The sequence below is a fragment of the Babylonia areolata genome, chromosome 8 (assembly GCF_041734735.1).
Source record: "Babylonia areolata isolate BAREFJ2019XMU chromosome 8, ASM4173473v1, whole genome shotgun sequence".
NCBI classification, from domain to species: Eukaryota; Metazoa; Mollusca; class Gastropoda; order Neogastropoda; family Buccinidae; genus Babylonia; species Babylonia areolata.
The window spans coordinates 17,568,109-17,580,250 of NC_134883.1; the positions used below are offsets into that span (position 1 = coordinate 17,568,109).

Sequence of the window (12,142 nt, forward strand, 5' to 3'; positions counted from 1 at the left end):
ACATGGATTACAGGATCTTTAACGTGTGTATTTGATCTTCTGCTTGCATATACACACGAAGGGGGTTCAGGCATTAGCAGGTCTGCACATATGTTGACCTGGGAGAACGTAAAAATCTCCACCCTTTACCCACCAGGCGCCGTCACCGTGATTCGAACCCGGGACCCTCAGATTGACAGTCCAACGCTTTAACCACTTGGCTATTGCACCCGTCAAGAGCAGGATTCAAACCTAGATGCTCACAGACTCTTTGTATCGGCAGATGAGTGTCTTAACCATTCTGCCACCTTGGAGGAGGATGAACTGCTTTATTACTGTGGGTTTTTACACCTGCATCAGTGCAATGATATACACGGGATCTCAGTCATATCATCTCAGAGATCCTTGCCATGGTTTCCACATGTGAGGTGTTTGATCTGAGGGTCCTGGTTTTTGATTGTGGGGTCAGCGGCTGGCGGGTTAGGAGTAGAGTCTTTTTCCTCCATCTCCGACATGTGGGGACCTGCTGATGCCTTCACCCCTCTCGTTGTGTTCACACACGCTAAGGATGAAACATGCACTGTAAAGTGACTATAATCTGCATCATCATTTGGTGGGTTATGGAAGCACATACCCAGCAAACACCCCACCCCCACTGAAAGTGGAGTATGGCTGTCTAAACAGAGGAGTAAAAATAGTCAATACCCAGCAATCACCCCACCCCACTGAAAATGGAGTATGGCTGCCTGGACAGAAGAGTAAAAACAGTCACACATAAAATATGCCCAGCTATAGATATGAATGAAATTGGGAGCTGCAGCCCTTAAACACAGAAGAAGAGATCATTTGAAAGACTAGAATCCACACCACCAACAGCTTTGTTTCAGTTATGCTTTTAAATCTGAGATTTTTCCCTTTTTTGGTGGACACTCCTCCGCAGCACTCAGTCAGACATATATGTATCTGAGTTTCAGTTTCAGTTTCAGTAGCTCAAGGAGGCGTCACTGCATTCAGACAAATCCATATATGCTACACCACATCTGCCAAGCAGATGCCTGACCAGCAGCGTAACCCAACGCGCTTTGTCAGGCCTTGAGAATCTGAGACCATAATCAGCTTAAAGTGGGAAGGTTCATAAGATTTTGGACAGTCACAAGCGAGCTTGAAATGAATATTGGTCATTTTGACTATTTAGATCTGTTCAATTTTGAATATGTAGCGTTTAGATGTGTTAAGTCCAGAATCATTTCCATGTTTCATTAGTTAAAAAAGTACTGATCATGATTTATTGTTGTTTGTGAGTAGGTTTTTATAAGATGTTAAGATTTCTTATTTCCTAAGAATGATGTGTACAAGTTTGAGTATGTGTATGTGAGTGTGTGTTTGTTATTTAAGGTTCATAAGAGGCTTGAAAATATGTCTTGATATATACATACATATCAGTTACACTGTGCGTTCACAAACATGCATCTGTCTACCTACTGATATCATCTATGTAACCTGCATAATTTTATATCTACCTATCTATATATCTGTCTCTTTGTCTGTCTGTCTGTCTGTAAGTCTAGATACATAAACATGCTGCACATGTGTAAAGATTTGATTGTGAAAAGACTTGTGTCAGTTGTTTGTAGAACGATGGATAAGTTAACATTTCTTTATTTTGTAAAATATGATCTAATTGATAAAGTGAAAGAGAGGAAGAAAGATAGCAATAATCTTGGATATTTTTACGAACAGTACTTTGTTGAAGTGATTTATTTGAATTGATTAAAAAAGGAGTTTGTTTGCAATGAAAGGTAAATTCAGGATAAAGGAAGTCATGAAGTTTATTTTCTTGTAACAGAACAGTTGTGTGTGAATTGTTTTTGTTTTTGTTTTGTTTTGTTTTTTTGTTTTTTTATGAAATAACTGAACTTGAATATCCTCAGAAAATGAGCACAGCAATGATACATTACTGAACATATTAAGGGGAAATCTGTAGAAGGAAAAAATGTTTTCAAAACAAAGAAAAAGAATTCTGAGTATATTGCTTTAGATGACACATACTGTGACATCAAAAGTAGATGAACAAGAATATTCCCAGTGTAGATGTGGAAAACAACACACCAAGCATTTCAGTGAATGATTTCCTATATTTAGCTGCAGATGAATCATATGAACTATAGGAAAGAATGTGTAGCAACAACAAAGTGCCCTAGGCATATGAACTTGTACTATGCAAAAAAAATCATTAGCTGATAACAATTATAAAGAACAATTCCAAGCATTATAGATGGTATGTTATTTTGTACACCATCCTGCATGTATAAGAAAGAGCCTTGAGTGACAGTAAATGTGGACATACAGAAAACTTGAGGTGAAAGAGATGAGAGTATTAAAAAAAAAAAAAAAAAAAAAAAATCAAACTGTCTGTTGACCTGACGAGTTTTCTTCCAGCTCGGACGTTCCATCTTTGCCTCCTCTACCTCTGCCTCCTCTGCAGGTAATCTCCCTTGCTTTCCCTGCCTCCTTGGTTCTTCATCATTCACGTCTGCTTCCGTTTTTTACTTTCTTTCATTGCAGCCCTGAAATGCCATGTACTCCAAATAACATGTTGTTGTTTTTTTCCTTTAAAGTTTCACCACTCTTAAGTTGTTCTGTTCTTTCTTCGGCAGTCACATGGTTGTCAGGTCAAAGGTTATCTCTCAGCTTTAGAAAGCATATTTTGAGGGACACATCGTAAAGCATGAAAATGTGTTAACTTTTTGCTGCTTTGACTTTTTTTGGTTATTTTCTAACTGGTTGAGAGGGTCTATAGGTGTGTGTGTGTGTGTGTGTGTGTGTGTGTGTGTGTGTGTGTGTCTGTGTTGGTGTGTGCTTGTGTTTGTTTCTGTTGCATTTGTTTTGTATTTTTCTAAATGTTATTCATCTCATTCTAACATTGATCTTCGGAAGAACAATAGTTCAGCATTTCAGCAGTACGCTTTTTGGGTCCCTGTCATGAATGATCTATTGTTAGAGTGTTCCTTTTCCTTCTTCATCATCTGAAAGCTTTAAAACACATGACAGTCTCCCATTGCTATAAATATTTTGGATTAGATATAGGCTGTCTTCATCCTGGCAACTTTACTTTGCCGTAATTATGTTGGAAACCTCATCACTGATGCTGGTTTCAATTCATAGGTTGCCAAAATTTTACTGTGTCCAGAAGGCTCTTGTTAGACACAGCTCATCAGTCACCTGGCTGGCTTATCTGTATTTGGATAGTTCAGATGAAGTAGAGCGTGAGTTGTCCATCTGGTTACTAAATATTCAAGAAATGGCTGTCTTTCTCTCTTTTCAATTCTCTAAGTGTGCACAGTGCTCCCCCCCCCCCCCCCCCCCCCCCCCCGTCTCGAGTTTGAGTTTATTCATCATATAATCATCTGTGTGGTCTGTATTATACAAAAAATATATTTTGGCAAATTAACTTTTAACATCCAAATTTTATGTTCAGTTCACAGAAATCTTCAAGCATTTTTTTCCATGACTTTTTATGTCTCTTGTTTTTTTTTTCTGTAAGCTTCTTTTCTGTTCTCTGGTAATGAAAGCCTTGGTTGGCATGGGCAGACAGTTGTGTGTCAACACAAAATCAGTTTGACAAAATGCTTTGGACAAAGATTTCAGTTTCACTGACCATGAACAGATCTTTGCTATGCTTTTTGCAAAAAACAACAACAGAAAACAAACAGAACACTGCATTGAAGGGAAAATATGTGATAAATGAGACTGTTGAAACAAATAGTATTAGATTAGTATGGCTTATATGCGCTTGTCACCTGAAATGCCAAGGCTTGTGGACATTTTGATGGTTTGGTTCGGCTGTTGTTTTATGTTGGTTGGTGTATGTTTTGTGTATTTCTTTTTTCAGCTTTTTGTTTGATTGGTATTAACTGCAGTCAATTTGCATATATGTTAGAGTGCAGATATACATGCGCATGCAAGCATGTGAGAATGACTGTGTGCTTATGATAGAAAAAGCCAGAGAGATAGTAAGCATGTGTCCTTGTATACATGTGTGCATGAGAAATGCATTTGTTCATGTGTGTGTGTGTGTGTGTGTGTGTGTGTGTGTGACAGAATGTTAGCATGAGTCAGTGTTACTGTGAAAGAGAAAGTGAGAACATTCCATGCATATCTGCATGTGAGGTGTGTGTGTGTGTGTGTGTGTGTGTGTGTGTGTGTGTGTGTGTGTGTGTGTGTGTGCAAGCACAAACTTCAGTTGCACATTTTCACACAGTTGCTGCATGCATACAAAAACCAGAGGATTCACCACAACTTTCTTTTGTCTTCCAACTGTCCTCTGACCCAACCTGTGTGTTTGTTTTCAGCGTTCTGCTACCAGTGTGTCTTTGATAGTAAGTCATCCTGAGCCAGTCTAACCCTGACTGTGGTACTAACTGGCACTAACCTTCCACACAAACTCCAACAGTTGCTTTGTATCTTTACTTGTGTTACACAGTCATGTTCTTTTCCCCACTTTGAAAAACTAGTCTGGGTGTTTCAACGCATGGGTCACTAAAAAAAAAAAAAATAACAAGAGTGATTTCTTACTAGCATCTGAATATAGCAGAAGACTCCTCCCAAAGATTTAAATTTAGAAGAAGAAAAAAGATTAAAGATATTCTGATTTATTTATCAGTTGCTGATTCAGACAGTGTCACTTAACAAGAGTAAATTCTGACTGGTTTTCCAATATACTATCTTTTTTTGTTGTTGTTGGTGCAAGGATTTTAAGTAGAAGTGTGATTGTTACTTACCTATTGCAGATTCTGACATTTAGATTAGTAATGCTGTATTCAGATGCAAAGAATGTTTGTTGTCACGTTGAGGCTTGAACTTTCAATGGACAGAAATAAAGTTAAACAGTGATTTGCCATGAGTTCTCAGAACACAAACATTACAAATTCTGTGACAAAAAGAAAAAAAAGAAAAAAAGAAAAAAGAAGTCATGAATAAATACTGTAAATATTGAGAACTTGCTTTCACCAACAGAATACAAAATATTTTATTATCTCAGTGAAAGAAATGAATAACAAATGAAAAGAATCACTGCCAATAATTAAGCATCACCTTTGTTTGCACAAAAAGGGATTTTCAGAGTTAACATTTAGGGTGATTTCTCTGTACTGCTGTTGCACTCACTCAAAGTCATGTGTGTGACAACTTGCCATTTGTACACAGGCAGTGGGAGGACATGTGTTGAGAATAATCTAGGTTGAAAGAGAGAGAGAGAGAGAGAGAGAGAGAGAGAGAGAGAGAGAGAGAGAGCAAAGTCAAAGAAATGTTTAACTTTTTCTGTTCTTCTTAGGGTCATCAAGAATATACGAATTTGGATCTGTTGCTGAGTCTCTGCATGTGTGCCCAGCACACACCTGTGTGTGTGTGTGTGTGTGTGTGTGTGTGTGTGGTGTGTGTGTGTGTGTGTGTGTGTGTGTGTGTGTGTGTGTGTGATAGTGTGTGTGTGTGTGAAATTCAGTGACCTCATTGTTGAAGCATCATCACTAACAGAAGAGGCCTTATGGCTGATCCCCACACCTGGCATTCCTTCTCCTTTTCCTCCCCGTCCCCCACGCACTACACTTGATTGGGGGTCTGGATGCTTTTTTTAGTTTTTTGGGGCGTTATTATCCAAGAATGAATAGATAATGGAAACAAACCTCAGCAGACTTCCCTGAAAATGTTGCACTGTGTGGTGCATTTAAGATGTGGTCAGTGTGTGTGTGTGTGTGTGTGTGTGTGTGTGTGTGTGTTCTGTGTGTGTGTGTGTGTGTGTGTGTGTGTGTGAATAGAATAGAATAGAATAGATTTTATTGTCATGAAACCGTAAGGTTTATAAGACACAAGTGTGTGTGTGTGTGTGAGTGTGTGTCAAGTCAAGTCAAGATTTTATTTCATGATGGTAAATTGAATAAGCAACAATTGCTATAGGGAATCAGTCAGTGTGTGTGTGTGTGTGTGTGTGTGTGTGTGTTCTGTGTGTGTTTTGTGTGTGTGTGTGTGTGTGTGTGTGTGTGTGTGTGTGTGTGTGCAAACCCTGTGTTGTGTGTGCAGGGCTGTGCACATGTAGAGTTGCCTGCTGGCTTTTTTCTTTCTCCCCCCCCACCCCCCTCCCCTTTTTTTTCCGTTGTGTTTGTCCATCCTTACATATACTTCTGTGCATTATATATTGTCATGTTTGTGATCAGGTGTCTGTTTTTCTCTCCTCAATCTTCTGGCGATCAGTTGACAGAATGGTCCACATCAAAGCATGGTCAGAGTTTCTTTTCATGAATGTGACTGTACTTGTGCCTAATTTCTTTTCTTTTTGCAGGTTGTTTTTTGTTTGTGGATATTTTGTTTTCCTTCAGGTTCTGTGGGATCAGTGTTGACAGTGTTTTTCATCCCTGACACAGCCTTGTGTTGTCAGCTGGGCAATAAGCAACAATGATAAAGAAATAAATGAAAGAATGAATGAATAAATAGATAAATGAGTATGATTATAATAATAGATGTGGGGGTGGGTGGTGGGTGTGTAAGACATCAGTATAGTCACAAGGGCTTTCAGCACCTATAGTAAATGAATAGATAAATAAATAGATAAATATTATTATTTATTCATTATACTAAATAAATATATAAATATTGTTATTTATTTATCTATCAAACTCTGTGTGTGTGCTTGTGTGTGTGCGTGCACAGAGACATCAGCGTGGTCGCAAGGGCTTTAAGCAGCTGTAACAAATAGACAGATTGTAACAAATAGATAGATAACTAGGTAAATAAATGAATATTATTGTTTATTTATTCATTCATCATATTCTGTATGTGTGTGTGCACAGAGACATCAGCATGGTGGCCAGGGCCTTAAGCACAACCCTGTCCGCCTCCGGTTACCGGCCGCCGCACCATTTGCCCAGTTCAGCGCTCCTTCTCGCCCCGCAGCCAGCCGCCAGCCAGCAGAGGGCGCTACTGCTGTCTCCGTCCCCGACCAGATAACTGCCTGATTGGATGGCTGGACTCCTTCCCCTGGCCTGACTGGCCGTCTTGTCTCGTGTCTGTCTCAGCTGTGAACAGTCCTTGAAATGCTAGCTCCTGGGTATGTTGAGGGTGTCGGTATTGGGAGCTTTTCGGAGAGAGTGACATCATGAAGGAATGACAAAAGAGAGGAGTGACAACAAATCCTGTTATAAACAAGAGTGTTATATCAATTCATTGACATATTGAATGAGTGACATAAATCCTATACCACAAAATGAGCGACCTACCTACCATTGTCAAAAGAGTAAGGATTAAAAGAGGAAGCTGTGATTGTGTGACTGATAGAGAACAGAAGTACAACTTTGCAAGAATGATCACTATAGAATGAGTTGTGCACAAAAGACACAAGAGAGAGGATTTACAGTAATTATATGTATCACTCCTTTTTATTTTATCTCCAGTTTGTCACTGCTTTGTTACCGTCACTCATCCAATATATCATATCACTCCTTCGATGTGTCACCCATTTGACATGTCACCCATTTCATGCCAACACACTGGTATTACAACAGGAGAGAGGTGTTGATGCCCCTGACTGGCGTCTTGATCTCAGCGTCTGGTTTTCGTGACGTTTACTTACGTACCGGTCAGATACGCCTTCAGTCGTTATTTCAGTGTTGGGGTGACGTGTGTCTGTGATTCTGGGTCCCAGGTGACAGCAGTTGCACAAACATTTGCTTTCAGTTCATTTGAAAGATCAGTCAGTCTGTGATATGAGTTTCTTTCTTCATGATATTAAGTTTCTTTTGATGTGAGGTGCATGGTGAACACCTTTATGGTTTTTACTTGAATACTTATTATGATATATATGTCTGTCAGTCTTATTTAACCATCTCCATCTGATTTCAAGTCACTTGTGATATGTACTGAGTATGATTTCATTCAGAACTCCAGCAGTTCAGGATAGTGTATGTCTGGAATATCAGCTGCATGGCTGAAACAATTGTGGTGAATCGAGCGATCATTGTAGGAACTGCCATCTAAGAAATTCTTTGTTATATTTAAAGTTCCCTTTTTCAGGTGGCATTTGGAAAGATGTTTATCACTTTGTAGGAAAAGATGGAAGGGGAAGGAAGTCCTTGCTTTTGACACTCAGTTCATGTGAAGGCTTGTACTTATCTCCCTTCCCTGTGACAGGTTGACCCAGTTGTTTGTCTCTCCTTCAGCAGCCTTGGAGTTGGCACAAACTGGATGACTGAGAGCCAGGCGTCTGATCTTTCTCAGAACTTCTTCTTCTTCTTCGTTCGTGGGCTGCAACTCCCACGTTCACTCATATGTACACGAGTGGGCTTTTACGTGTATGACCGTTTTCACCCACCATGTGGCAGTCATGCTCCGTTTTCGGGGGTTTTCTCAGAACTGATCAGTGATCTTTCTCAGAATTGTTCAGTTTGGAGATATAGGCACTGTCTGTGTCTGATCAATCTGTATCCGAGAACTGTTTAGTTTGGAGATATGGGCACTGTGTCTGATCTGTCTCAGAACTGTTCAGTTTGGAGATATGGGCAGTGTCTGATCCATCTCAGAATTGTGTCTGATCTATCTCAGAATTGTTCAGTTTGGATATATAGGCAGTGTCTGATCTATTTTCGAATTGCTGAGTTTGGAGATATGGACACTGTCTGATCTACCTAAGAATTGTTAGTTTGGAGATATGGGCAATGTGTCTGATCTATCTTTTCTGGCAGTGTGTCTGATCTAGCTTCATCTCAGAACTGTTCAGTTTGGAGATATGGGCACTGCATCTGATCCATCTCAGAACTGTTCAGTTTGGAGATGTAGGCACTGTGTCTGATCTATCTCAGAACTACTCAGTTTAGAGATATGGGCACTGTGATCTATCCCAGAACTGTTCAGTTTGGAGATATGGGCACTGTGATCTTTCTCAGAACTGTTCAGTTTGGAGATACGGGCACTGTGTCTGATCTGTCTCAGAACTGTTCAGTTTGGAGATATGGGCACAGTGTCTGTTCTATCTCAGAACTGTTCAGTTTGGAGATATGGGCACAGTGTCTGTTCTATCTCAGAACAGAACAGTTTGGGGATACGGGCACTGTGTGACAGGTAAGGATCAGGGGTGGCTTGCATGAATGGTCCCTCAGCAGTGCCTGGATTGGTTAGCATTAAGTTTTCTTCTGTCCCTGATAATTCCATATACTAAGGAAAATTCTTAGTACGAAGGAAACTTACTGCTTCTCAGATAGCTTATGTAATCAAGCCCTGGTCTATCAATATTGAGTTAAATTTTCAGATTTCAATATTGAAGAACGAATGCTATTGACCCCCACCCCCCGCCAACCACACCCTTTTCAAGAAGAATGTGGTCTCCCTTGTTATGTTCGAATACCATATATATATATATATATATATATTTATTATTATTATTTTTTAATTAATGTCTCCAAGTAGAACAAAACTAGTATATATCTGTAGTTGGACTGGTTTTAACCTGTAATGTTTTAGAATATATCAAACTGGCTTTAAGACATGTGACCAATTGTTTGTTTGTTATTGTGTTCATAGTGCCTTTACTGTCTTACTGTTTGGTTGCTTCAGTCTCTTTTTGCTCTGTGTGTGTGTGCACGCGCGCATGTGTGTATGTGTGTTCTTATATCTTCAGTTTGTATTCATTTTCTTTCCATTCATGTTCTTGGTATTCTGTAGTTTTGGATGTATTGTCATGACATGTCAATCAGTGAATTCCAACAGTGTTTTGATGCAGATTATACAGTTGATGCTTTGCTAAATTTTTTTGAATAGAATGAATACAAAATGCACATTTTGATAGGATCCTGTGCAATGTATTGTGAACGTTCCTGAGGGCCAAAGTGTGTGTGTGTGTGTGTGTGTGTGTGTGTGTGCATGTGCGGGCGTGTGTTAATGTATGAATGATGTGTGTGTGGATATTTTTACTTGCATGGTCATTGCAAGCATTGTGTTTGTACATATATTTCTCTTATGTGTTTATTTGTGGGTGTGCATGTGTGTGCTTGTGACTGTGTGTGGTGTGTCACTTACACATTTGTATATACCAAAAAATAAATGAATTGTAAATTATTATTTTTTTTATGAAACCATTAATCTAGACAGCATTACTTTTTCTCCCACAAATAACATCAGAGGACCACAGTGACAAACAAATATTGGATTAACACTCACTTAAAGCATATTGAACATTTCATTTTCACAGTTTTGATATGTATCATTTGGGTATTTGGTAAAGTTTCCAAACTGCATGCAACTTATTTGCAGCAGTGTTGTCGTAAGATACCCTCTTTAGTGATGATTTTAAAATGGTTTTGATCAAAGTTGATAACATTTCCACATGGCAGAGACAAACCCCCCCCCCCCCAAAAAAAAAAAACAACAACCCCCCCCCCCTCCCCCGAATAAAACATAATTATTTGGTAGTGACAAATTGGGCTTTGAATCCCACCATTTTCTTTCAGTTGAATTTATGTTCACAGATTTTTTTAATTGCTTTTATACCCAGTGCTTTTGTTATGGTCTGCACTGTAGATGATACAGTGGACAGAAAGAGAGACAGTTAATTTGCAGCAGAAATAACTGTTCATCTGACGGGGTTTGTGGACACAGGTTTATGAGCTGTAATTCATTTTGTGTATTTATTATATCAAGTATAACAAAGCACACACACATTCCTATCCTATGCCTTTAATCAATTTGCACACCATCCCCCCCCACACCCTACCACCACCCTGTCCTTTCACTCTCCCTTCACCCCCACTCTATCCCGGCGCCACCATCTTCCCACCCAGTTGCCTAGGTTACCTTGTGGCATCGTCTTTGATGTTGTTGACAGCATTGTATTCAGACTTCCACTTGTGCTGATTTTGGGAACCAGTCCTGTTGATAACTGCTGAACGGTGACAAGTTTTTCTTCAGTTGAAATAAAGTGCCTGTTTTCTGTTTGCTCATATTTGCCATAAGAGTAAAACCATCTGTTGAGCTGTATTGAGCTGCATAGCTGATGATGATGGTGGTGATGTTGATGTCCCAAACTGCTGACGTGTTATAACTGTGATATGCAGTGTTGTTGTTGTCAGATTATGTGTACTGCAATGTGGAACTTTCGTAGAAAGCATTATAATGACCTTGTCTATGAATAAAACTGATGATTTGAAGTCGTTTGGAGTGGTGTGTGTGTGTGATGTGTGTGTGTATGTGTGTGTGTGTTTGTGTGTGTAGTTTGGTAACAAAGACATTGACAAATATTTGATTTTTTTTTTTTTTATAAAGTTTTGATATTGCTTAAATCACTTGTTGGATAGCTTGTTTTGCATATCACACACACACACACATTTTTCGCATTACACGTCATAATTGTGTCAGTACCATATGTGTACATTTATTTGCTACTTATGCTCGTATTGTTTTAGTTGTTTTTTCGAGAGAATTTTTTTGTGTTACGTATAACTGTTTATTTCTGTTATCCTTTCCCGACCCCCAATGCCCCCATTTCTTCCTTTTTTATATTTTCTTTTTTTTTCTAGGGCAGGATGTAAAAAAGCTGTATACACTTATTCTTTTACCCTCAATGAATACATGCATCATTTTTGACTTGACAATAAAGATAATTTTTTACTTTCACTTGACTTGACACCGTTCACACGCACACACATTTGCACACATGAATGCACACACACCAACTTTCTCACTCTCATTTCCTACAATTTCAAATTTTGCTGCTACCTTTTTAACTTCTGATAAACTGTAGCTGATACTGCCACTCTTATTGATGATAATGAAAGACCTGGATTTGTTGCACAGTACATGTATAGACAAACACTGAATGTGCTGCACAGTACATGTACTGTATAGACAAACACTGAATGTGTTGCACAGAACATGTACTGTATAGACAAACACTGAATGTGTTGCACAGAACATGTAATGTATAGACAAACACTGAATGTGTTGCACAGTACCTGTACCGTACAGACGAAACCTGAATGTGTTGCACAGTACATGTACTGTATAGATGAACCCTGAATGTGTTGCACAGTACATGTACTGTATAGATGAACCCTGAATGTGTTGCACAGTACATGTACAGACCAACACTGAATGTGTAGCACAATACCTGTACTGTAGAGACAAA

General features: G+C 39.0%; 1 protein-coding gene across 6 annotated transcripts in view; it reads left to right on the plus strand.

The window, feature by feature from the left end:
- The window catches only part of LOC143284598 (uncharacterized), a 53,368-nt gene extending 43,009 nt beyond the window's left edge, over positions 1-10,359 (plus strand). For 4 of the 6 annotated variants that reach the window (XM_076591424.1, XM_076591425.1, XM_076591426.1 and 1 more), the window contains 2 exons: positions 2,419-2,464; positions 6,822-10,359. In XM_076591424.1, the coding sequence (XP_076447539.1) occupies positions 2,419-2,464; positions 6,822-6,986 (211 nt within the window). In that variant the 3' untranslated portion in view covers positions 6,987-10,359. The remainder of the gene's footprint in view (positions 1-2,418; positions 2,465-6,821) is intronic. The other 2 variants (XM_076591428.1, XM_076591429.1) reach the window with 2 other exon arrangements.
- The last annotated feature ends 1,783 nt before the right edge of the window (positions 10,360-12,142 follow it).